Here is a 26,831-nt window from a genome sequence, read left to right on the forward strand (position 1 = left end):
TCTAATCTGTAAAGGTAAACTTGTCTATACCACAAACTCATATGTTACATTTTTCATAAAAATGTAGTTCAGCAGAAGTTACACACTGCTATCATCCATTCTTATCAGATCAGTCATTACAGTCAATACCTCCTATCATGTCAGTTAATCAAGTCTTTACTGAGCTTGCCAACTTGACCATCTCCTACCACATAACAGAACATGTCCCTAGGAAAACACTGTATAGATGGTGGAAACAACCTCCAACACAAGTATACTGTAATACAACCAGCAGCTATATATTAAGCCCATCCCTCCATTTCAACCTATTTTAAAGAGACACTGCACACACACACACAAATACTTATGGTAAAATGAAATTAACTTCAGTACAAACCAAAGAACAATAATAGTTTGAAGCATTAAGGTAATTTTAGGGTGCCCTCAATTTAGGTGGCGAGAAGGTATGATTTTACAGAACCATTTCAGCAGTGCTGCAGCTGATATAAATGATTAAGATGGAACCAACCCATGCAGAACATTGGAAATCTAGAAGCACTGTGTAACAACCAAGGCAGCAAATTAGCCAGCAGCTTCTTGGTTCCATGGCCTGCTTCAAAGACAACAGGAGCAGACAGAAAATTACAGCTTCATGACAGAGGCCTTTTCATTTGAAAAAATGATCACAAAGGCTTACTGTGCTGAAAACCTTGACATGTGTCTACTGAAGCTTTCCTCCCTTGCCAAATGGCTGATAGATGAAATTAAAAACATAAAGTGAAGATTTGTGGGGAAACAGAAAGAGGGGCTGAAAGACAGTGGATTTTCCCAGTATTTTTTCCTCCATTTGTATCAAGGAGAAACAAAAATACACATCCAAAATGGCAGAGAGAAGCAGTCAAAGGGGATTAGAAAGCAGAGTCTTCTAGCCTGCCTCCTGCGTTGCCAATTTGTACAGTAGGTTGTTTAAAAAGTGAGAGATATTCCTGAAAGCAGACGGCAGCAGATCTCTCCTTCTTCCAATGGCACTGAGATATGACCTGGTTGCTTACTCAAGGGTGCAGAGCTTTATGCTCTTCACCCCATTACTCCTTTGAAGTAAAGGGGAGAACCAATGTCCTTCAAACATCAAGGCTTTTGGAATTCAGCAAGCTCCCTGCCCTCAGGGGCTAAAATGAACTCAAGTATTCCAGGGCAACTTCATATACAAATTTATATTGTTCCTAGAAGAGAATAAAGAAATACAGAAGAGAGAGAAAGAGCACAATGAGAAAAAGAGGCAATACTTAAGGGACTCATCCTCTTGTTTTTACTTTAGCATGTCTGCTTATCCCTCAAGGCCTCCATAAAGTTCATACAAACAGGGACTCTAAGGAAAGTATCCAACACTGCTGCTGTACTCCCACTGGGTCTGTTGCACCCATGGGTCCCACTGCCAACAGAACAGGAAGCTAGAACTTCCTAAAGAAACCACAAAAACACTGGTTTCCAAAATGGGACAAGTCAGTGGAGCTCCCTCGTACAAGCTCAGCTGACCTATCCAGTTCCAGAAACAAGCACTTCACTTGTTTCCATTTGCCTCAGGATCCACTAGCTTCCTGCTGCGCTAGGGTTCCTTTAGCATGTGGGCAGAGTAGGAATGAAAGGGGCTATGCGTATGAACTAGTGCTGTGCTGAAAATTTTGATCCTTCCATTTTGGCATTGGGGGGGATGAAAACTCTGGTGAAAGAAGCTGGAAGAGGTGAGAATTTTGGAGAATTTTCTCCTTGGGGAGGGGGACAGGATTTCTACATACCTTTTGAGTATAGGCAATTCTTGAAGGGTCATCTTTCTATTATTTATTAAAAACAAACACCCCCTGCACTTGCAGGTGCCCAGGACTCTTCTTCTGCCCAGCAGTTCTTTCTGAACTCCGAGTAGACCATGTGATCTCCCCCTCTTCAATAGGCATTCAGGAAGAGTGCCCAGCTGGAGAAGAGTCCTGGGCTTCTGCTAGGGATGGCAGAGAATTCCACCATGGATCACGGTGAGGCCGAATGCCCCGAAATCTGTGGCGGAATGGCCTGCCCCCCTTCCCCCCCACGGATCCCCCCGGGACGAGACTTACCTGGGGCGGATCTTCCGGGCGGTGGCAGCTCTGGCGGCGGCAGCTGGTATTCCGACCGGCTGCCGCCACCACCATTTGCAGTTGTTGTTGTTGTTGTTGTTTACAGAGACGTGATAGGCTACATAAGTTTTTATTTAGCCTAAAACGTCTGGGTAAAAAAAAAAAAAAAAGTGTACGCAAATGGCGGCGGCCATAGCCACCGCCATTTGTGTACCTGGGTGTTTTTTTTTTTCCCCCAGAGCCCTCCGCAGCCAGAAATCCTCCCCCCCCCCATAAACATAATCCGCGAAAGGTAAGTGACTTTCGTACATCCCTAGGTCCTGCAAGTGCAGGGGGTGTTTTTAAAAAAACAATAGAAAGAAGACACCCCCCCAAGAATCGCCTACACTTAAAAAAGGTATGTAGAAACCCTGTCCTCATCCCCAAGGAGAAAATTCTCTGAAAATCTCCCCCTCCTTGAGGAAGAAGGAGTATAGAGGAAGAAAAAATAATGCCTCTTTTGCAGGGAGAGAAAAAGTTCCAAAAATAGGAGGCAGGATTTGACACAGCAGCACTAGTATGAACTGAAAGGCTACAGGGCTTTAGATTATGGTACAAATATATATGGCTTGTAATTTACTGGAAGGTGGTTATATGTGTGCAAATGAGAAACTTGAAACATTTAAAATGCCTTGCTAACTATCCTATTTCTATTGAAACTAATTGGGGCAGTCATATTTCACAGCCAAGTGAAGTCAGGTGGAGGAGGTGAAAGAATTACCCACAGCTAGAAAATGAAGAAGTGTTCCTCTTCAGCATCCAGAATGAAATGTGCCCAAAATATATGCCCAGTCCCATTCATTTCTATCTGTTATGTCTCTGTTATTGCAGTCCTATTTATGCTACTCAGAAGTAAGTTCCATTGAAAACAATGGCATGATGCTGTCTAGGGGGCCATAGGATATGCTCATTTCCGGGAACTGACCTCCGAGGTCAGTTCCCAGAAAACCGACTGCCCCCCTCATCCGTGCTGCCTCAGAGGCAGCAGAGGGAATGGTCCCCCCATGCCTCTCCTGCCTTGCTTTGGATAGGCGGTCACCTCCGAGGTTGGAGGCGGCTGCCTATCTAGTTAGGATTGCACCCTTAGTATATAACACTGCAGCTTATGTTATTTAAAACCTCACCAATATCCTTCCAAAGGCCAACATAGGGGTTATAACCTCTATGTTGGCCTTCAGAATTCCAGTACACTCTCTCTCTCTCTCTCTCTCTGTCTCTCACATACACACACACACACACACACACACACACAGATACACATACACATGGCTACAATAACTTCCTTGAAAAAGTATCACTCAGCACAACAACATCTCGATAGAGAAGATACAATACTGTTGTATGTTGCATGTCCAATATTGAAGGACATGCATGGATGTCAGAGGATTTGTGACCTATGTTTTATGGACTATATGAATGCTATAATACAACAGATGTACTTATTTTGTTTGATATCTTAAAAAGAAGTGTGATTATTATCTCATACTGAAAACAGGATTTCTTTATTTGTTGTTACTTCATGTAAAATGTATTTTTACGTAAACACAGCAGGATTCCGTAGTAGGATTTTGTGTAGACAACTGCTCTCTACTGTCATCTTTCTCATAATTCAACAAAGTCCAAAATGGATGTTTAGGATGGAAGGAAGAACATGCCAAATTAGTAATCATGTACATTTCACACCAAAGAGCAGAAGGATCCAAGGTGAGGCATAAAATGGCCCACAGCATAACCACCTCTGTACCCTTTTCCTATCTTGCTGTACTTACCAGTGTCTCCACCATGTTGGATTTGTTGTTCCGTAAGGTTTTCACTATGTGAAACACATCAATGATGTTTTGCTGCTGGATCATTTCACACACGCTGCATATGGCGCAGAAGGTGCCACTGCGGCCACCACCATTCCTAGGCACAGAAGGAAGAGATGGTTCAGAAATGTAGGCAAATGTATATTAGTTGAGGACTACAAGGCACTCCATAACACTTCCCTAAAAATGCAACATGCAACTTATGTGTGTGTAGGTTCTGTGCACAATACATGGAGGTTCAAGGTGGGTCAATATACATACTCCCATCTCTGTCCTTCATGTGTTGATACACAAATATTCCAAGGATTGAGCAGACATACCATTCCACAGACTAATCCATCTGGAGTGTTGGGTGTGAGGGATCTTGCCTTAGGAGCATGGTTCTCAACTAGATTAAGGCTAGCATCAGAACCTGACAACCTTGGATAATTTCAGCAAAAGCCAAAGTTAAGGTAAATGTATACCTCCAAACAGCATTCTTTAATACACATGTATACAAATGTTATAACAACATAGTAATGACAAATACATCAATATAATTAAAACCTGAATGTGTAAAACCTAAAAACTATAATAGATAAACATGTTTGGACAGCAGTCTTCATCGGTAGCCTAAGAACATAAGAAGAGCCATGCTGGATCAGACTAAGGATCCATCTAGTCCAGCATTCTGTTTACACAGCCAATTAGCTGCCCACAAGAAACCCATAAGGAGGACATGAGTGCAACAGCACCCTCCTGCCCATGTTCCCCAGCAACTGGTGTACATAAGTGTACTGCCTCTGATACTGGAAGTAGCATATAGCCATCAGGACTAGTAGCCATTGATAGCCTTCTCCTCCAGGAATTTGTCTAATACCCTTTATTTAAAGCCATCCAAATTGGTGGCCATCACTACATCTTGTAGTAGCAAATTCCATTGTTTAACGATGTGCTGTGTGAAGTACTTCCTTTTATCTGTCCTGAATCTTCCACCAATCAGCTTCATGGGATGACTCCATTGGGTTCTAGTATTATGAGGGAGAAAAATGTCTCCCTATCCACATTCTCCACACCATGCATAATTTTGTAGACCTCGATCATGTCTCCCCTTACCCTCCTTTTTTCCAAGCTAAACAATCCCAGCTGTTGTAACCTCCCCTCATAAGGGAGTTCCTCCAGCCCCTTGATCATTTTAGTTGCCCCTTTCTGCACTTTCACAAAAAGAACACTTGGCCTAAACTCTAGTAAATAAACCTTTGATTGGAGGACTGAATAAATGCATCCATGCAACCTAAAAGTATGATCATCCTAAGTGAGCAGTTGCTTAATAATATGGTCATCATTACGTGGGATTTCTCTACTTATACCTGGCAAGTATTTCCAAAAACTCAGTGTTTTGTTTTGAAATTTTGAGGGGTTCCTCTCCACCACGAATATCTTTGAAACGGATGCAAATTCCAATTTAAGAAGGTGGGTTTGATTTTCCAGACCTTGCTTTATACCACCGGCTCTACTTGTTGACCTATACTAAATTTTGGTCTTTTCCAGTCCCATTAGATTTTCCATCCTGGTCAGATTGGGAATCCTGCTGTTTGGACCCCCTTTCCAAATGGATGGCATAAGGTTTTCCATATATCAGGACAGACAAACCCACTCCCACAATCCTGATTGTTAGAGAGGTGTAGTATATAATATCACGTCAATTACAGTTTGATCCATTTTCTCATGCTCAATTGACTTCATGGGGAAATCCATATTTAAAAATTGGAAATAAAATGTTTTTGTGGTGTACATGGATGGATAAGATGATTTTTACTCTGGATCAATTACTGGGTCTGGATGATGAGTTTCTGTCATTTTATGATTTGCATGCTAAATACAATTTACCCACTGTGGCTGAATGGCAATTCTTGGAATTGCAACGCTTGTTGGAATCTAGGTTTGGTCTGGCTGCTTTTACTGCTTCAGAGTCTTCATTGTTATTGGAAAAACTGATAGAGGCTGATCAGTCATATAGACCCACGATTTATGTATATAAATACTTGTTATCAGTAAATAAATATGATACTGTCTAAGACAGGAATGGAATAGAGAATTGGAGCACCCCATTTTGCCTAATCAATGTATCATTGTTTTAGCAGCTGTACCTAAAGCATCTATGGACCTTTGGCTATGCCTGATTCAGCAAAAAATATATATCTTGTTTTGGGTTTATTGGACTGCATAACATCTTTTAAATAAGGGTTTGTCTAAGTCACATAATTGTTGGAGATGTAATACACCTAATGCTTCTCTTATCCATATGTTTTGGCAATGCCCAATAGTCTCCTCCTTTGGGGAGAGGTCATAAACTTTGTTTTGGAACACTCTTTAATATTGAACGATGTACATGTCCTCCTAAACTATTTACTGTTTTTTTGGAATTTAACATATCCTCAGTGCAAATGGATTTTCTGAGGCATTTTGACAGCCAAAAGACTGATATTACAGCATTGGAAGGATAAGTGTTCACCTCCTATAATGCAATGGACTGAGGACCTAACAACACTATCAGTATTTGGTATTGGTATTTGGGTGATATATGGGTACCACTCGCGAATGGACAAATAGATGAATATTTAGTCTGTTTTTCTTGAAGCTTATGCATATCTCCTGTTGTTGTTGTTGTTGTTGTTATTTTAATGCTGTATTGTTTTTTGTATGCATATAATTTCTTGTCTTTTTTTTCTTTCTTTTTCATGATCCATTTTGTTTTGTTAAAATCACACTAAAAAGATTAATAGAAAATAATAATAATAATAATAATATGGTAATAAAAAAACAGTTAGCAGCAGCTAAGAATGCAGATGAAAGATGCATAAAATATCGTTCTCCTCCACTTTCCTGGGACAGTTTCAAGGCCATGTGTGAGTGATTTGTCTGGCTTCTGTTGATGGTACATTTTGTTGATGGTACATTTTGTTAAAGACTATTTTTTTCTCTGTTCTTCATTGAACCTTGGATACCTGGCAAGACACATTACTGACACCTGCCTTGGGCTCCCCTTTTCTTTTTTTCTGGTGTGACATTTCAAGTAGTATGCTTATAAGCTGGATTTAGCTACTATTCAAATTTCCCTCAAGGCCCTGGACTGACACTACATTGAGGGGGTATTGTGGGAAAATAAAATGGTGGCTAGACCCAGTTGCCTAGCATGCTGCTGCTGGCACCACCAATTAGGCCCTCCAGGACCCATCCATGGATGAGGGGTCCAATCAGAGGGCACTCTGCATGGGGCCCCCTCAAATCTGGAGTTGGCCCTGAACTAGATGATGTTTCTAGCTCTGCAGTTCTATAATGTGGTATTCAACAAGTGTTTGGGTCAGTAGGGACCACTTAATATATACATATACAACACACAGGGTATGGTGTTCCATCAGACAAAGGAGTAGAAGTACTTACAGGCAATGGACAACAGTACGTCCATCTCGCCCATCATACTGTTCCTGCCACTTCTCCAGCCGCCTGACCACCTTCAAGAGAGAGCGCTTGGAAGGAGGTATGTCTCTATATGCTGGCCAGCCAATATACTGCAAGTGCTGAACGATACGGTACCCATCTTGGGGCTAAGGAAAAATGATTATATATTGGTTGGATTGTGTAAAGGGATTGTATGAAAGTTTCTATGTACTCTCAGAAGACCATGTGTTGGAAGGACCATGAGCTCCTCCTTCTCACTGCAGAAGGATTCCAAAGGCAGCTACAAGTAGGGATGTACAGACTGTGTAAAATCCGCTCCGTCTGTGTTTCGCAGATTGTCAGGTGCCTTTTGTTCCGTCGTCCACTCACAGATGGATGCGGATTTTTTTCCATCATGCAGAAAAATACGTGAATAATTACGTAAGTATTTACATAATTTACCTTAGTATGTAACATTTAGCAGTGTCCTCCATTCCATTCCATTTTTCCTCAGCAGAAAGTTGCATATTTTCCTACCAATTTATATGTGTAAATTTCGGGAAAGTAAGAAAAATCATCTGAAAGTCCATGGACTCCCTATTGCTCTGCAGCAGATTCTGCAGGTCAGATTCTTAGAAATCTGAGTTCATTTTAGTCCATCTCAAATTTCCCCAGCATCCCTAGCTACCTCAGTTTTTTTGTACTTGGGGAATATTTGCAGTTGGCACTTTAACAGAGAAAACATGCAGACCAGTATGTTCTTCAGTTATGTCAGAAGAATTGACATTGTTCACATTTCCTGCTTTAGGAAGACTGGTTATCAAGAGAAATGACATGACATCCCACTTAGAGGGGTTTCCTTATAATGAACAGAATCTATAGGTTCTCTCCTGAATGTCACAAGAAAATATTTGGAGAAATCCAGTTCTTGGAACTGGAAGTTGATTTATACAATAGTTGTAAAACAAGTATCTTCTTTTTTGAGGTCCACCACAATCAATAGAGAGTTGGCACCTAATTTGTGGGATAAACTGCTCTGAAGGAGCGGTGAACATCAAGATGATCTTTGGCATTGGCACTGCAAGATTTTCTCAGACTGTTATTCAGAGAATCTTAGTTTGTAAGCATACTGGCCATTTCCCCTTCATATTCAGGCTCAATAATACTGATATGTAGCACGTTGAAGGGAACATTATTGGTCATGTTTGTGGTTAGGGGGATCATTTATCATGATATGTGTCATGATAAATGTGTCATGATAAATTATCATGGGGGGCAGGGGACTTCCAAGTTCTTGTAGATGGGAAATGGCAGAAATTTTGGAACTTGAGTCTGCTACTAGTTTTTAGACTTCTATTTTTTTTCATTGATCACCCCCTTCTTCCACCCAATTAGGATTCTCTAGAGTAGAGATGGGCAACCTGTACTCTCCAGATATTTTGGACTACAGCCCCCATACTCTCTGTCCCTTGGCCAACCACTCTGGGGCTTATAGGAGTTGTGTAGTGCAAAACATCTAGAGGTCACCAGGTTGTATATTCACACTCTAGAAACTTATTAAGGGAGAAGCTCTTAGGATTATAAAGAACAACTGTGGGTAATCTCAAGTAGTCCTTTTGTAGTGATTATCTTGCAATGTTAAATTCTTAAGATTTGGGGAAAAGGTCTTCAACTTGGATCCTTTCCCTAACCCTCTGGGTGGCAGAGGCTGGGCTCATCTCTGCCATTCTCCTCAATTCCGCCATGCTGCAGTATATGCCCAGTTTAGTTCTTCCAAGATCAAGGGCAAACAGGCAAAAGGTAGGATACCTGGGAAAGGTGTAGCCTCCAGGGAAAAGGACAGGAGGTGTAACAGGATATGTCCCAGCTACAGAGATTCAAGATATATGCCACAGGTATAGTGGGTTTAAAGAGAACCCAAGCTATGAGCAGAGCAAGCAACTGAGAAAGAGATCAGGCCACAAACTGGTAGTGAGAAAGCTGGACATCTTTTTACCCTTGCCATGTTGCAGATCCGGAATATCCTATTGATAATATCTTCATCTATATCAGCAGAAACAAATTCCACTTGGATTGGCCCATAACAACAGGATGTCTTCTCTGGCCAGTACTGCATACAGAGCTGGTCATAGAGAAAGGGAATCAGATAATAAATCAAAGGAAGAAAGGGAAAAATGCAAGACACCAGCTTTTACACATGAAAATCCCAAACGTCTAGTGATATTATGGAAACCTTGAGCATGATTGATCTATAATATAAAAACATGACCCTAAATAATGCAGTGGGGAGGGGAAAATGCCAGGATTCTGCCCCCTGATCCTCCAGCACAAATTGATAAACACAAAGTCATTGAGCTGGAAGGGGCTTTGTAGGCCATCTAGTCCAACGCCTTGCTTGATGCAGGAAATCATCATTGTAGGAGTACTTACCAGTTATTAGAGGAGGTGCATGCACAAATATTAGCAAGGATTACTACTATACATGCAGTCTTAATGCTTGATAAGGTTTCTTTTTTCCTTTCCTTTAAAAAAAATACTGTTTGGCACCCAGAACTGTGCATGGCAAGTGCATCCACTGAGGTATTTCATGGCTTGTGGCTTAGTCTTGTTGTATTGAATCACTGGTTAGTTGGTTCAGATAAATATCTGAAATCAGGGGTGGGCAACTATGGGTGGTCAGGGGGCCATTTTCACACACACATCCTGTGGGCCGCACTCTGACCCCCCCCCCAATGGCTACATTAGCACTATGGAGCACTAAACGGGCCAAATGTAGCTTCACAATTAGCTAAATTTGGTCTGTTGAGCACTCCTTAGTGCTAATGCAGCCACTTTTTGTTAATTGTTCATTTTATGTGTGTGGCACAGGTGGTGGGGGCCACACCAGGTGGTGGTGGGCCTGCATGTGGCCCATGTGTAGCCCATACCTGTCTTAAATGAATGGTGCTAGATAGCAGCAACAATACCAACTCTTCAGTAAGGCCAGGCCAAATATCTCCCCCGCACACACACACACACACACCTTCACCTTTATGGGACTATTTGGAGGGAGATATCAATTATCAAGGATATCAAGGTAGGGTGATATCAATTACTTTTGGGGGGCTAAATCTAAGAACAGTCAAGTGAGTTTACCATTACAAATGGGGGAACAAGGGGGTTTCTCCTTCCTTCCTTTTTCTTTTTTTCTTTTTCTACAATTGAAAGTGCTTCACCACCACTTGCTATCAGCAGCAGAATGCAGCAATGGGAATGATACTTTCTCAGGAGTTATCTCTGTATTTGACAGAACAACCATGGTTTTGGCAAGAGCATCAGCCAGACCTGCCAGAAAATCCCCCATAGCCCGCTGGAATCCCTCAGAATCTATTAGACTCCAGGAATGGGCCACTTAAATAGGAACTTGCTTTAAGCTTAAACCTCAGGAGGAAGTGATCCACCTATTACAATAGAATAGATGTATCACCAACCATTCTCCTGTCCCAAAAAGCGAACCAAGAGCATGTCCTTCTACATGTCTTGGCCCAATGACATGTTGAGACAGCCCCACTGCTATCATGACAGTCATGAAGTTCGGCACCACCCCAGATATGGCAGTCTTGGTCAACAAAGGACACCACAATAATTGGAAGCAAATCAGGGAAGAGCCCTTGACTGTCAAGGAAGGCCTATCTCACACTCTGAGATCGCAAGAAAAATGAAAACTTTAAGGAATATGTTTTATAGGAATCAATTTGAATGTATTTATCCAGTTTCCATTTGGCCAGACTATTTAGCTTTGCTGAAAAGGCCTGATCTGCATATACTTGTATGCTCAAACTTCTACCTACTTGTGCAGCATCCATTTCATTCAGCATCACGATAGAGGAACAGTTGTAATCAAACACCAGCCTCCAGAAATCTGCTACAGTGTTGGGTAACGGATGCTGGGTAACTATAAAGGCAGCAGGTTGTTTGTGGCTCTGACAAAGAGGTGGGGAGGGGAGGAGAGAAAAGGGATTAATGTTAGTGGGAAAAATCAATCACCATTTATTCTGAAGAATATTAAACCCATGAGGCTGTGGGTAGGCAAATGGATCCATGTAACCAGATTATACAAATTGCACCTCATACTCCTTGTTATCGCTGCACATTGAATGAATGAATGAATGAATAAAGCCTTTGTAATGGGATCCCAATGAAGGCATTTCATTAGAGAAGTGGCATAAGAACAAGGATTGAATAATGAATTATGTATGAATTATGTATGTATGCTCAGCAAAATAATAATAATAATTAGAAGAAATGACCGAAGGCAACAACTGGAAGCAGGATTTCTCTTTTCTTAAAGATATCAAAAATGGAGCAGTCAGGATCCAAAAAGCCACTTAAGCTTACACAGTGAGTTTGTGCTATCCCACTTTCCTAAACAGGAATGGTTTACTTTTTCTTTTAATGGTTCAACCCCATGTTGTAACAGAAACTGCTCTTGGAACTCCCCTTAGTTACAAAAGCAACGTGTGATGTAATATGTGAAGAAGACTACTGTTAAAGAAAAACAAGTTCAAAGCCCTTTCAGCCCATGCAACAACTTTCAATGTTCTTTGGATCCTAACCAATGCTTATGCACATCCTCTTCTCTCTATTTCATTCATTATGCAAGAAAAAACAAGTTAGCCAATCCTGTCTCTCTGACAAGTATCCTTATATGACACACCGGTTTATCAACATCAGTTTGTTGCATTCTCACTATACATATTTAGGTGTAAAAACATAATATGGAAGAGTCTCTCTCTCTCTGTTTTCAGACATTGCATCTATGTCGAGTGAACACATGTGGAATCATGTGCCCCCCAGTCTATGCAAGTTCATTTGAAAACAGGAATAGAGTTCTCAAAGATACAATTGTAGACATGTACAGCTCTCTCCACATGATCGTTTCCTAACTGGGAATCTGCACCCAAGAGGGAAAGAACTAGATAGGAAGAGTGTGGCCCATTCCCAATCTCTTAACAATTGTGTGTGCAGATTCCCTTTGATTTCAATGATTATTTTATACAGATAAGAGAATTCAGCTTTTCTTGATGTAGAATTTGGCCTACCTTGCACAAAATGTTTATTTAGAGTACCATACTGTACCCTCATCTTCTGTTATTATTCCATGGACAATAGTCACCACCCATCTATCAAATATGCCATCTCTAAAGGCTTCTGACACTAAGGAAACATCACATGAGAAAGAAACTCTTTTCCAAACTGCATGGAAAAAGCCATACACACATACAGTTGTACACACCCTATTCTGACCTTCAAATGAACACTCCTTAGAAACTTTAAAGTCTACATTCACAGCAGTACAGGCTCAAAAGTGCTATATGAAGAAGCTGAATTCTATACCACATTAACTGTGTTTTCACATAACACTAAACCAAACTTTAGAGTTAACAAGCATAAGCCTCGGGCTCATGTGCTGCCCCCTCCCTTCTTCTCCAGTGCAGCCACAAGGAGATTGGAAGATTTTGCTTTTGTTTTCAACAAACTGTGGTTACTTGTTATGTCTGAGCAGGGAACTCTGATCAATGTTAACTATGGTTTAGAAAACAAGCAAGGATCATTAGCTACGGTTTGAAGCTGGCTTATTTCCCTAAACTATAGTTAATACTTACAGGGCTGCGGTGGCTTAGTGGTTAAGATGCTGAACTGCAGACTGGAAGGTCGGCAGAACAGCAGTTCGAGACCCGAGTGCTGCGTGACGGAGTGAGCTCCCGTCTTCAGTCCCAGTTTCTGCCAACCTAGCAGTTCGAAAGCTACAAATTGCAAGTAGATAAATAGGTACCGCTTTGGCGGGAAAGGTAGCAGCGTTCCGTGTACCTCGGTGTTCAGTCATGCTGGCCACATGACCACGGAAGCGTCTTCGGACAGCGCTGGCTCTTCGGCTTAGAAATGGAGATGAGCACCACACCCTAGAGTCGGACACGACTGGTTGGGGACACCTTTACCTTTTTATAGTTAACACTAGCTACAGTTTGGCCAACTTTGGACATAACGAGTTAAGAGTGGTTAGCTGAAAATGGAAGTAACACTTCCGATCTCCTCACAGATGCATTGGAGCAGGGGAAGGAAAGGGAGGAATGCACAAGCCCAAGGCTCATGCATGTAACAACTAAGATTTGGTTTAAATGTTATGTGTGAAGACAGCCATTGTATGCCTTTTCTTTTCTTGGGCAGAACCATGCTATAGGTCTAAGTATTGACTGAACTAGATTACACTTCTGTCAAACTTGCCCTGCTCTTCCACTTGATATTTTACTTAGATATCCCAAATGTGCCCTGTGATAATATACACATCAGGTATCACTTTTGCTTTGGACAAAGCAGTGGAAATCCACTCTGTACTGTTCCAGTGATTTCATCCTATTATTTTAAAATGTGGGGGAGCTAAATGTTGGATTTCTTTAATGTTACGGGACATGTTTCTGCCTTATGCCCTCCTCTACTTCCAAGAACTGAAGTTTTGAGTATTTTAGCTCCCTAGTAGGGGAAATCAAGCCCTCCCTGCACATTTCTTGGAAATTGTAGCAGTCTTTCCTTATTCTTCATAAGTGAAAAAAAATCTCTTGTATTTCCAGCAAAGATAGAAATAATGGGAGAGAAAGAATATGCCCATGTGGTGTGGACTGACTGGTGTGTGTGTATGTGAGTGCGTGCATGCGTGCATGAAAGAGAGAGAGAGAGAGAGTTAACAGACCAAATGCCTTTGAGTGTAAAATAACAGCAAAATGTTATTAGCGAAGTGTTGCAGGTTCCCATGTGTGTTATTTGTATGTTTGCTACAGGATTAGCTTTTTTTTCATCACCATTTTGAGAACAAATTTTTGCTTCAAAATAGAATCAATCCCTATATTCTGAAGAATTTGGATGGTTCATAAGGTGGGTGCCCAGATTCTATAGTGAATAAAGCTCCTGTACCTTTAGTAGCTGTACAGAAGAAGGAATCTTGGCAGGTGCAATTTGTCTCAAGCTTGCAACATTATGGTTGACAAACTGCACCTGCCAATATTCCTTCTTCTACACAAATACTAAGGGTACGGAAGAACTGTCCTCTATTGTTTCTTATTAGCCTACCCAACACGGTTCATTTAGGAAAGCTGGATTCTGCTATTGACAACGCCGTCACCGTTTTGTAGATTTACAACATTTCTGGGCTTTGCGTTGTCTTTAGAGTACAAGGAAATGCTGGCATAAAAAGAGATTATATAGAGAGGGGGGGGGAGAAGGGAGTATTATTCCATTTTGACTGTGGCTTATAGTTTAAACAATTCTTTCTGAACATCTGTGGAATATACATGGATTAGGATATGGGTTAGTCTGAAAAGCAGATATTTAACTCCTTAAAACAATCAGCTAGCACATAAGAATCATGCCTGATGTATTCAAAAAGCAGCTATCAATCCCAAACAAATCAGGACCAGTGCAAATGTAGTGCCGACCATTCCTTAACCATAGCTAAGGGATCTGAAATGGGATACAAGATCGCACATACATGATTTCTCTCTTCCACCTCTGTCCTCTCCCCACCTCTCTCCCTCTCATATATCATTCCTTCTCCCATTATATGATTTCTCCTACCATTAACTATGATTTGGCATTATGCCTGCACTGTTAACCATAGTTGATCTTAATTGTATGGGGCCCATTTGAAATGAATTCTGGTTTCAAAAGCTTGGGCAAAATTGCATTTGAGTTCAGGTTAACCATGGTTAATAATTCCACAGGCACACCCATGCAAACCATACTCCACATGATTGTCCGACTGTTAGAAATGGGCTCCTCATAATCATAGTATACATGGTAATCTGGATGATCATGTTGGTATGCCCTGACCATTGGAGAATGGGATATGTGTGAGTGAGTGTGTATGTGTGTGTTTGTCAATATTAACTTGCATATGACCAAAAAGAGGATCTTAAAGCATTCATAAAATTAATCTCAGGGTTGTTTCAGGATTCCCATGTGAATACTGTTATTCACCAACATTTGAACTTTGACTATAAAATATATATGTCACACAACATGCATCCCCGAGAAAATTGGCAGTATCACACTCTTATTGCACTGATATTTTCCCTAGTAGTACACGTGTGGCAAGGCAGGAGTATGACATAACTGGCAGCAGTGGCTGGTGAGGAGATGTGCTGGAAGGTAAGAGTCAGGAAGAGGTCACCATCATTGAGTGGCAGGGGAGGCAATGCAGCAACCAAGATGAGAAGCCAAGCTCTCAAGACATATACAATGGTGGAGGCAGGGCAGGGGGGCAGCAGTAGTAAGCACCACAGAGGTCTGTAGGTGCTGACCAGCTAGGATCACCCAGTGTGGGTGGCAGAGGCTGACAGGTATTCCTAATCCATCAGCACTGTGTGCCTCCAGCTGTCACCTGCCTCCACCACTGGATTGTACCTTCTGCCAGTAAGGATGTCACACCTCTTTCCCCTTGGTTGGTGGCCCCTCCTGCCTCTTACCTCCTTACATGCTTCCTCACAGGCCACTGTTGAAGTTTAAGCACATAGGCAAAGGAAAACCCAAGTCTGTAATAAGGGCAGGAGACAGATGATCAGAAGGGGATTGTGAGACATGAGAATTACTGCAGTTTTGAAGTAGAATTGATCACTGTGCAACCTTTGTAAATGTGAAAAATACAGCACTTTTATTGCTGGCAGCTGCACAACTCACGAGTTAGACACAGACGGTTTGTGCAGAAAACAGCTTCTGCTTAGTGAAGCAGTAAAGGCCTTTGCTCACTCAGCTGTTAGATAACAGATATGTACCTACAATCACAACGCCTTTGAATCACTTCGACATGACTACATACTGTATCTGAAAGTACCTGAAGACTTGGGCGGGGGGAGGAAGAGAAGCAAATGTTTGATTGTGTAGCAACAGTTCTCCTCACAATAATGATAGCCTCAAATGAGCACGTGTTAAACAATGGAGAAGAGAAGGAAGACAAATATTGGTTTGCAGGACCTGTACTCTCAATTTATCTCCATTAATTCTAGGTTTAAGGAATAATACTGTATATAATAATGAAAGATAAGTCACATCATGTCTAGGAAATCTGTGTCAGTGAGTGCTGGGAGGAAGAAATGACTCAGGATACATACCAGTGGGGTTTTCCACTGTGCGCACACACACAGTGTGGTGTGCCATTTTGCAATCACCTTGTGTTGGAGATCCTGCCTACATCTTGCTCTTAGGACTGATTATCCATAGGAAGCTGCCTTAAACTGAGTCAGGCCATTACACCCCATTTCCACATTGATCTGCAGATTATTTTTTTTTAAGAAATCTGTACAAAAAATCATATGCATTTTATATATCCATTTTATCCCAAAATATGTATTTTTACATTCAGTATCCCAAAATTGCATGGCAATGTTCAGAAAAGTGCAGAATCAGAAGGATAACCATGTTCTGATTGCCGCATTCAGTTTGGAGGTGCGAATCAGGTCATTTCTTCTTTTTTATTATTAATATTTTAAAATATTTGTTATTGATTTCCTCATATTTTCACCCCACCCCCCACCCCCTTACAAGCGATAGTCCAGGCATATCAAAAATTGTAATAGGTCAAGGCAGAAAAATACAGAATATATTATTCACATGAACCAGAGGGACTGATTTGCTACAGGCAGAATATTATGAAGTTGAGTATTGCCAACATACAGGACAATATGATACCAATCCATAGTAAATGTATTTTGTTCCTACTTCCTTTCACCAGCCATAACTTATTTGTTATTTTTTCTTTAAAGGCAGTCTTCCAAACCTGAGCCCACCAAGTGTCCAAAGAAACTCCTCTTATGTCCTTCCAAAGAGAAATCCAGCCAACAGTTTAGAGTAGCAATGTCCATTGTTACCCCAAAACAATCCTAGAAGTGCCAGCTCTGGTGATCTCTCCAATTGCTGTCCAAGTATCTTATCCATTTCATCAAAGACTGCAGTCCAAAATTTTACCACTTTTACACATGAGCTAGGTGGATCCCAAATCAGGTCATTTCACTTCCAGATGTGGACTGAACAGAATCCTCAAATATCCCTGCTGGCAATAGCTCTCAAGGATTTCAGACAGAAGCATTTCCCAGCCCTACCTGGAGATGCCAGGGATTGAACCTAGAACCCTTTTGCAGGCAAAGAATGTGCTTTAACGCTGAGTTTGCCCTTCCATTCATCAACAGTCAGCTACTTTACAATTAGAAGGAGGAGAAGAGAAGAGAAGAGAAGAGAAGAGAAGAGAAGAGAAGAGAAGAGAAGAGAAGAGAAGAGAGAGCCTGGGGCCTTTTGCTTAGGGATGTATGAAAGGCGCTTACCTTTTGCAGATTATGTTTATGGTTGGGGGGGAGGCATTCCGTCCCTCCCCCCGGAATCCTCGCCGGGGCGGGAGGTGCTCCGTTCCTCCCCCCCCCAAGAATCCTGGCCGGCCAGCTGTGCTCCGCAGGGATTCTGCGGAGCCATCGGCCAGCTCCGCCAGCAGCCGGACATCCAGCCCCTGGCTAGCAGGGACGCAAATGGCGGCGGCCGTAGCAGCCGCCATTTGCGTCCCTGCAGTTAGCAGTGATAGGCTACATAAATGTTTACGTAGCCTATCACGGCTGACTTAAAACAAAAACAAAAACGCACGTATGCAAATGGCGGCGGCCACGGCCGCCGCCATTTGCGTTCCTTATTTTGGCATGTCTTAGTCTACTTAAATATTTATGTAGACTAAGACGGCGAAAATAAGGGGAACGCAAATAGCGTAGTGGACGCTATTTGCGTTCCCCCTTATTTTCCCTGTCTTAGTCTACGTGAATGTTTACGTTGACTAAGACGTGCCAAAATAAGGAACACAAATGGCGGCAGCCATGGCCGCCGCCATTTGCGTATGTGCGTGTTTTTTTTTTAAGTCAGACATGATAAGCTACGTAAACATTTACGTAGCCTATCACATTTTTTTTTTAACCTAGCCGTGATAGGCTACGTAAATTTTTATGTAGCCTATCACGTTTTTTTTAATTTTTTAACTGGAAATGGCGGCGGCAGCAGCTGGTCGGAAGACCAGCCGCCGCAGCCGCCACTGCTGAACCGCCGCCAGACCTGCCGCCGTAGCCGCCACCAGGAAGATCCGCCCAAGGTAAGTCTCGTCCCGGGGGGGGGGGCAGGCCGTTCTGCCACCGATTTCGGGGGGCCGAATGCGCTGGCATTCGGCCTCCCCAAGATCCGTGGCGGAATTTTCGTACATCCCTACTTCTGCTAGCCTTCTTGTGACAAAGCAAACAAATGCTACCAAGAAAGACAAGATCAGTGCCATATCCGGCAATGTAGGTTAGAGATGTGCATTAGATTTGGCTGAAACCCACAGTGTGAGCCAAATTCAGACCATTTCTGGTGCTTCCTGTCGTGAAGTGGACTTCCCTTCAAAGTGACCAGAACTGAAGCTGGACACTGCCAGGGATGGCGGAGAATTTCTCCACGAATCTTCGGGAGGCTGAGTGCCAACGCATTCGGCCCCCCGAAATTGGTGGGGAAATTCTCCGCCAGCCCCCCGCCCTCGCCCAGGATGCGACTTACCTTCGGCGAATGTCCCTCTCGGCGACGGGTCCCGACGGCGGTTCAGTGGCGTTTTGGCAGGGGCGGGGGCGGCAGCCAGTCTCCCGACCGTCCACCGCCGCCGCCATTACAAAATAAAAAAGTAAAGTAAAGTTAAAAAAAAACACACACCCGTGATAGGCTACGTAACGATTTATGTAGCCTATCATGGCTAGATTTCCAAAGTCAGCTGTGATAGGCTACGTAAATCGTCACGTAGCCTATCACGGGTGACTTTGAAAAAAAAAAAGCGCGTACGTAAATGGCGGCGCCCCATGGGCGCTTCCATTTGCGTTCCTTATTTGGACAAGGGTAGTCTATGTAAAGATTTATGTAGACTACGGCGAAAATAAGGAAACAGTATTTGTGGTGCCCTTATTTTCGCCGTAGTCTACGTAAATCTTTACGTAGACTACCACTGTCCAAATAAGGAACACAAATGGAAGCGCCATTTGCGTACGTGCTTTTTTTTTTCCAAAGTCACCCGTGATAGGCTACGTGACGATTTACGTAGCCTATCATGGCTGACTTCGGAAATCTAGCCGTGATAGGCTACGTAAATTGTCACGTAGCCTATCACGGGTGTGTGTGTGTTTTTTTTCTGTACTTTTTTTTTTCGTGGCCGGGTAGACAGGGTGCTCCTCCCCGGCCTGAATTTCACCAGCGAGGGATGGGGCGCCTCCCCCCCCGGCCTGAATTTTGGCCGGGCGAGGTGGGGCGCCTCCCCCCTCGCCTGAACTTCGGGGGGAGAAGCGAAGTGCCACCCCCCCACCGCGAAGCAAGCTGCGGGATGAGGTAAGTCCCTTTCGTCCATCCCTAGACACTGCATGAGGCTTCATTTGCAATTCAGCTTTGGAAGGGGAGAAGTATGTACAAGAATAGCATCTTTTGGTTAGGGATGTACGAAAGTCACTTACCTGGTCTCGCAGCTTGCTTCGCGGTGGGGGGGAGGTGCTTCGCTTCTCCCCCAGAAGTTCAGGCGAGGGGGGGGGAGCCGTCCCCCTTCGCCCGGCTGAAATTCAGGCCGGGGGGGAGGCTTCCCACCTCGCCCGGCCAAAATTCAGGCCGGGGAGAAGTGCCCTGTCTCCCCGGCCGTGAACTACGAAAGTAAAAAAAACCTAAAACCCCGTGATAGGCTACGTAACGATTTACGGAGCCTATCACGGCTGACTTTGGAGATCTAGCCGTGATAGGCTACGTTAATCGTTACGTAGCCTATCATGTTTTGTTTTGTTTTTTTACTTCAGCTGTAATGGTGGCGGCGGCAGCCGGTCGAAAGACCGGCTGCCACCCCCGCCCCCGCTGAAAGCCCGCCGCGCCGAACCGCCACCAGGACCCGCCGCCGGGAGGGACATTCGGGTACGGTAAGTCCCATCCCGGGGTGGTGGCGGGGTGGTGGCGCGGGGGTGGTGGTGGGGTGGCAGAGAATTTCACCGCCGATTTCGGGGGGCCAAATGTGTTGGCGCTTGGCCCCCCGAAGATTCGGGGAGAAATTCTCCGCCATCCCTACTTTTGGTTTTGTTTCTCTAAGTGCTGATTGTGGGGACGGTTGAGTGATGGATGGGTGTACCTTAAAAAAGCCTTAAGCTGGTTTTCAGTAATTAAAACCCTCTAGTCCCTGCACCTATCCTTCTGAAACTTTACAGGTTTCTTGCCTGGAGACACCTCTATGCTGTGTACCATTTTCATATAAATTGCTCAAAAAATCACCAGGGGAGAAAGGGAAGGGGAAGCAAATCACTACCTTCCCCTCCAATTTTAGGGTTCCCCTTCCATATAAACCATTGCACCTATCCTTCTGAATCTCTTCAGTCTTCATACTTAGGGCCTCCTCTAGGCTGTCTGATATTTTCAGAAAAATTGTCCACAAGGGACATAGGGGGATAAGTGTGTCCTCTTTTGAACACCTTTAAAATGTAAAGGCACAAACCCCCCTGCAACTATTTATCTGAAACATGGTAGGCTTGATCACCTCAGAAGGGGAAACTATCCTTGCAAGTCTCATCCAGTTATGCCACGAATAAATCCGCTGTTCCCTTAAAAAAAAAAAAAATCCAAATACAAGGTGCATAGCACAAAAATGCCTGGACCTATTTTTCTGAAACTTGGCAGACATAATCCTTTCCTAAAGGCTACTATGCCCGCAAGGCTTATTCACTTCTAATAAATAGAAAAAAGATGTAACTGTTTTTTGATTTTCCATTATACTCAATGGGGTCAAGATTTCTGAATCTTGACTCTAAGTGGACTGCCTCCAAATCAGTCCAAGCACCAAATCGGGGGTTGAGTCAAATCTTGTGATCAGTGCACACCTCTAGTGAAGATGGAATTTCTGGCCCAGTTCTCACTGTGGTGGTAAACCTGTGCCTGGGCTTCGGTCTGTAAAAGGGAGCTCAGATGATTAGATGTTCCTCCATATAAAAAATCCCTCTACATAGAAAAATAGCATATCAAGGAGATGGGTTTAAGTTCTGCCTGGCATGCTTGGTTTCTATGTGTAGGGACTATTCTTCATAGGGAAGCATTCAACCATGTGAGCCTCCTCTAGTCTGAAGTGGTACAGCCAAGGCCACCTCAGTGAGAACTAGGCCTCTATCGGGAGAGAAAGGAGGAATGAACCAGAACATTTCCACTGAGTCTGTCTGGGATCAACCACTGAACAATGATAGTTTCATCCCTCACTTGTGTAATATAGGCTACCTACGTTACAACATTTTTGTGTGTTTTTATGGAAAGAAGACTAAAATAAAATGAAATGCATACCTGAGCAGTTCATAGTGATCAGGGGTGAGGGCAGGGAGGTGGCATATACATTTTGCACTTAATTGTTCAAAAGGCCAAACAAGAATTGGATTTAAAACTCTATAAACTGTTCAGGAGAAAAACCCAGTTATAGCAACCGTATTGAATATTCTACTGTTGTACTACTGTACACATATGGCTGCAGAAAATTCTGGATAAATCATCTTTAGATTGTCTGTCATTGGTTGTCATAACCAGTACGGTGCAGTGGATAAAATGATGGACTGATTTCAAATAATCTCAGCCCTGAAGCTCACTGGGGTGACCTTGGGCTAGTCACTCTCTCTCAGCCTATCTCGTCACCTAGCAGGATAAAAATGGGGAGAAAAGAAGGAAGCTGCTCTGAACCCCCTCGACGAAGGGTAGCATACAAGGGCCGTGGCTTGGTGGTAGAGCACATGCTTTGCATGCAGAAGGTTCCCAGCATCTCCAGGTAAGGCCAGGAATGAATCATGCCTGAAAACCTGAGAGCCACTGCCAGTCAGTGTCAACAATACTGGGCTAGATGGACCAATGGTCCATCTAGCTTAGAAGCTGACTCAGTATAAGGCAGCTTCCTATGTTCCAAGTGTGATAGAAAGACAATAGCTGGCTGCCCATTTCCTACTTGGCTATAGAGAGGAAAATGAATCCAAGGTGTGATTTTTACTTACATCCATGAGTGCAGCGTTAATGTAGTTGCTTGATTCCCCATCAACGGAGATAAGGAAGGGGAGGCACCGGTCCAAGGGGAGTACATCCATGCAGCGGTTCTTGTCGTGGTTCCTTGGCAAGAGTCCAATGCTGCAATCTTCTGGCCGTACTCGAGGCGTAACTATATTAAGGGTCTATGGTCAAGGGCAGAAACAGGCATTGATGAGTACTGAACTCCCAAAAGATGTGATTTCTTGCATAAAAGGTAAGTGCTGTCTTTGTCCCTTCTCTTTAACAACGGTTAGACTGAACTTTCAAATCTTTTCAAAATATGAGGCCAGAACTCATACAGGTACAAGGGGTGGGGGTGGGGGGTGGGGTTGGGAGAGCAATAGGATCATCTTACTTCAGAATTTTGCTACAAAACTTTCCCAATGCTTGCAGAGTGCCTAAAAATAGAGATTTGGATTAAGCACAACCCTTGTTTTGAGACTGGTTGTTTTAAATAGAAAGAATGTGCATTTGTTAAATAGCCTAGTCTGCAGACACGCCAAAGCCAAAGAAACATGAAAAATATGACTAAGGCAAATGCGTGTAATACATAATGGTGAAAGGCCATCTTGATATTGCCTGAGCTATGGTTATTCTAGATAAACACTGGCTTAGGACAAGGTATATTAATGGCAGTTCACACTGTTCAGCATTGATGCTTCCAAACTACCTACCTGCCCATCTTGATTTAGTGTAGGCTAGGTCTTTCCAAGCCTTTTTGGAGAATTCTCCAAAGCTCAGAAAGACCTATGCTGGTGCACTTTCTCCGTATCAGCAACCTTCTCATCTGCCAGTTTCACTGCTCTCTTTCTCACACTTTTCCAGTTGCAGGCGAAAGGAGTGATGAGGGAAAATGGCAGCTGAGAGGGCTTGTAAAAACGGAGTTTTTCAGCTCTCTGCTATGAAGGCTTTAGAATATGCTCTAACTGTCCACTCTAACTGTACAATTTTGGGAACTGTAGTTCTCAAGAAGAGTAGAATATCATGAAATGCCAAATTCTTTTCTGGCTCAGTCACAGCAGAAATCCCAGCTTATCCTCGTGTGTGTGTGTGTGTGTGTGTGTGTGTGGGGCGGGGGGATGGTTATCCACAATGGGTTTCTCTGCAGCCAGAGATCCTAAGGGGGTGGGGGGAGTCCATGCAGGGACTTTCTTGGGCAAGAGAGAGCTTCTTTGCAGTTGAAGATCAGGCAAAAGAATCTGCAGCACCAAAAATGCCTGATAGTGGTGGTGGGGAAAATACATCCCCTAGCTGAAGGCCCTTCTTCAGACAAGAGGGTCTCCAGCAATGGACTGATGTTTGCCCCCAAATAAGCATATTTGTGGGCAAACTTGTTTCTGCCTGTTTCTATTCCCTACGCAGCCTAATGGAGCAATGTTGCATGGGAGAATTAAAGGAGGCTGCAGCCCTGAAAACACCTGGTGGGGGCAAGCAGCAATCGATGGAGGAAGATCCTCTTGCTGTTTGCTCCCCACCAGGCATTTTGAGGCTGGAGACTTTTAAAGCCTTCCTGCACAATCAAATGAAAAACACACACATTATCTTCTTAATGTTAAAGTAATGCATACGGGGCAGAAACCGATTGTACTGCACAACCCCTGGAAGGGGGGTGATTGGATTGGCTCAGAAATGAGCCAAGCTGTTCTGCTATTGTTTGGTAAGTAGGCACCTTACAAATTCTTATGAAATTGACATTTACAGCACCCACACTCAGAAATTCCCAGACCTGGGGGGCATGCTTCCCAATGACAAGCATGTACAACATATGAATGCACAAAACAAAAACCAATAAATGAACTGGAAGGAAGCCAGCACAGAGGGAACTAACTGGCTTTACCCTCCTTCTTTTGTCCTTCCAGAACAATCTGAAACATTAAATTGTCCTATCAGCTACAGATGAACGCAGTCACTCCCTCCTCCTGCTTCAAGTCTGTGCATCTGATTAACCATCAGTGGGGAGATGTTTTAATACGGCCCTCTTTTGGATTCCAGGGACAGCCAATTATCATCCCTTCTCTGGATTCAGCTTTAAATTTTAATCTTTATTATTATATTGTGCTCTAATTATAGTTCATATACTACCAGCCATTTTAATTTTCTTCCAGCCCAAGGAGCTAAACCAAGGTCAGTAAAAGTGTGATTTTTTTATAATATTCCACTTCCTACTGCCATATTAACATGACTCTTAGAGGAAGGAAACTCTGTATTCATGGGCTGATGCACACCAGGGTGTATAATGCATCCTCAGATTATATCAGTTTCAGATCAAAATTGCTGGCAATGTTGCAACCTTGCTTGCAAGTTACTGGAAGGGGGTAGTGTTGCAGCTAAGGATGGACGAAAGTCCCTTACCTTGTCCCGCAGCTGTGTTCAGTGGGGGGGGGAGGCGCTCTGTTTCTCCTCCCGAAATTCAGGCCGGGGGGGGAGGCGCCCCATCCCTTGCCACCAAAATTCAGGCCGGGGGGGAGTGCCCCGTCTCCCCGGCCACAAAATAAAAAAGTAAATTAAAAAAAAAAACATGATAGGCTACTCAACGATTTACGTAGCCTATCACGGCTAGATTTTCAAAGCCAGCCGTGATAGGCTACGTAAACCTTTACGTAGCCTATCACAGCTGACTTTGAAAAAAAAAAAGTGCGTATGCAACTTTTGCCATTTGCGTTCCTTGTTTGGGCAGGGGGAGTCTACGTAAAGATTTACGTAGACTACGGCGAAAATAAGGGCAACACAAATAGCGTTGCCCTTATTTTCGCCGTAGTCTACATAACTCTTTACGTAGACTACCCCTGCCCAAATAAGGAACGCAAATGGCGGCGCCCATGGGCACCGCCATTTGCGTACGCGCTTTTTTTTTTTTCAAAGTCAGCCGTGATAGGCTACGTAAAGATTTACGTAGCCTATCACGGCTGACGTTGAAAATCTAGCCGTGATAGGCTACGTAAATCGTTACATAGCCTATCACGTTGTGTTTTTTTTTAACTTTACGGGGAAATGGCGGCGGTGGCAGCTGGTCGGAAGACCGGCCGCCGCCCCTGCTGAAACGCTGCCGAAACGCCCCCGGGACCCGCCGAGAGGGACATTCGAAGGAGGTAAGTCCCATCCCGGGGGGGACAGGGGGTGTCGGAGAATTTCACCACCAATTTTGGGGGGCTGAATGCATTGGCATTCGGCCTCCCAGAGATTCGTGGAGAAATTCTCCACCATCCCTAGTTGCAGCTAGTTAGTTCATGGGAATTTTGACCACAGCTAGCCTCAGGATCTCTATAGACTACAATGTGGTTTCCTGTGATTTCTTCCTTTTGCTCCTCCCCTTCCCACCCCCCTCTCTGACCTCTACCACTGCTGGGAGCACGTGTGTTTGTTCTCTCGTAATGGAGCACCAAATGGACTGAACAAACCTTTTTTTGGAAACTCTACACTGTACTACATTTTATGTACAAGAATATTGTGAGTAAAACCATTTTACCTTTTCTTCATCAAAGAAGAGTGTGGTCTCTATTCTCCTAAGATAGCCTGCATGCATGTGGAACAGGCAAATGCTCATTCAGCTTTGCCTTTTGTTTTTTTCTTTGCTAATCACCTTTCTAACAGGCGGCATCATTACTAAATAATCCCATCAAAAACTAAGCACACTCAATGCCTTCAGTCAAAACTTGTCATATCATCATGTTCCATCTATGAAATCATATCAATACTAGTAGCTTAACTGTCTTCCTCCATATAACCATTGAATTTATCAAACCTAATGCTATACTGAATAAGACTAATGTACTCTTTTATATAGATCCATGGCAAGGCCAAACATTAAACTCAGAATCTGAATAAAAATACTTTGAACTGTCAAAATATGTGGGATGTTTTAAATCTGTGATCTCAGCAGGAATTAGGGATGGACTAAAGTCCCTTACCTGGTCCCGCAGCTTGCTTCGCAGTGGGGGATAGGCCCTGAAATTCTTGGCGGGGGGGGAGGCGCCCCATCCCTCCCCGCCAAAATTCTGGCCAGGGGGGTGGCGCCCCGTTCCTCCAGATGCGAATCCTCCTTGCCGGCCGGGACGCAAATGGCGGCGGCCATAGCCGCCGCCGTTTGCATCCCTGCAGTCAGCCGTGATAGGCTACGTAAATCCTTACATAGCCTATCACGGCTGACTTTGGGGGGGGGGGAAGCACGTACACAAATGGTGGCGCCCATGGGCGCCGCCATTTGCATATGCACGGTTTTGTTTTTTTTTCAAAGTCAGCCGTGATAGGCTACGTAAGGATTTACGTAGCCTATCACGGCGTTTTTTTGAAAATCTAGCCATGATAGGCTACGTAAATCTTTACGTAGCCTATCACGTTTGCTTGAGGTTTTTTTTTTTTACTGGGAAATGGTGGTGGTGGCAGCCAG

The 26,831-nt window shown here is 43.5% G+C and overlaps 1 protein-coding gene across 1 annotated transcript in view; it reads right to left on the reverse strand.

The window, feature by feature from the left end:
- Nucleotides 1-1,148: 1,148 nt before the first annotated feature.
- The window catches only part of PTPRT (protein tyrosine phosphatase receptor type T), an 838,546-nt gene continuing 812,863 nt past the window's right edge, over nucleotides 1,149-26,831 (reverse strand). The window contains exons 31-36 of the mRNA XM_084851682.1: nucleotides 22,414-22,587; nucleotides 11,185-11,316; nucleotides 9,351-9,476; nucleotides 7,358-7,521; nucleotides 3,896-4,031; nucleotides 1,149-1,202 (exon numbers count right to left, since the gene is read on the reverse strand). Coding sequence (XP_084707808.1) covers nucleotides 1,149-1,202; nucleotides 3,896-4,031; nucleotides 7,358-7,521; nucleotides 9,351-9,476; nucleotides 11,185-11,316; nucleotides 22,414-22,587 — 786 coding nt within the window. The remainder of the gene's footprint in view (nucleotides 1,203-3,895; nucleotides 4,032-7,357; nucleotides 7,522-9,350; nucleotides 9,477-11,184; nucleotides 11,317-22,413; nucleotides 22,588-26,831) is intronic.

The sequence above is a fragment of the Heloderma suspectum genome, chromosome 4 (assembly GCF_057233095.1).
Source record: "Heloderma suspectum isolate Gila_16-S chromosome 4, 16-S_ref, whole genome shotgun sequence".
Taxonomy (NCBI): domain Eukaryota; kingdom Metazoa; phylum Chordata; class Lepidosauria; order Squamata; family Helodermatidae; genus Heloderma; species Heloderma suspectum.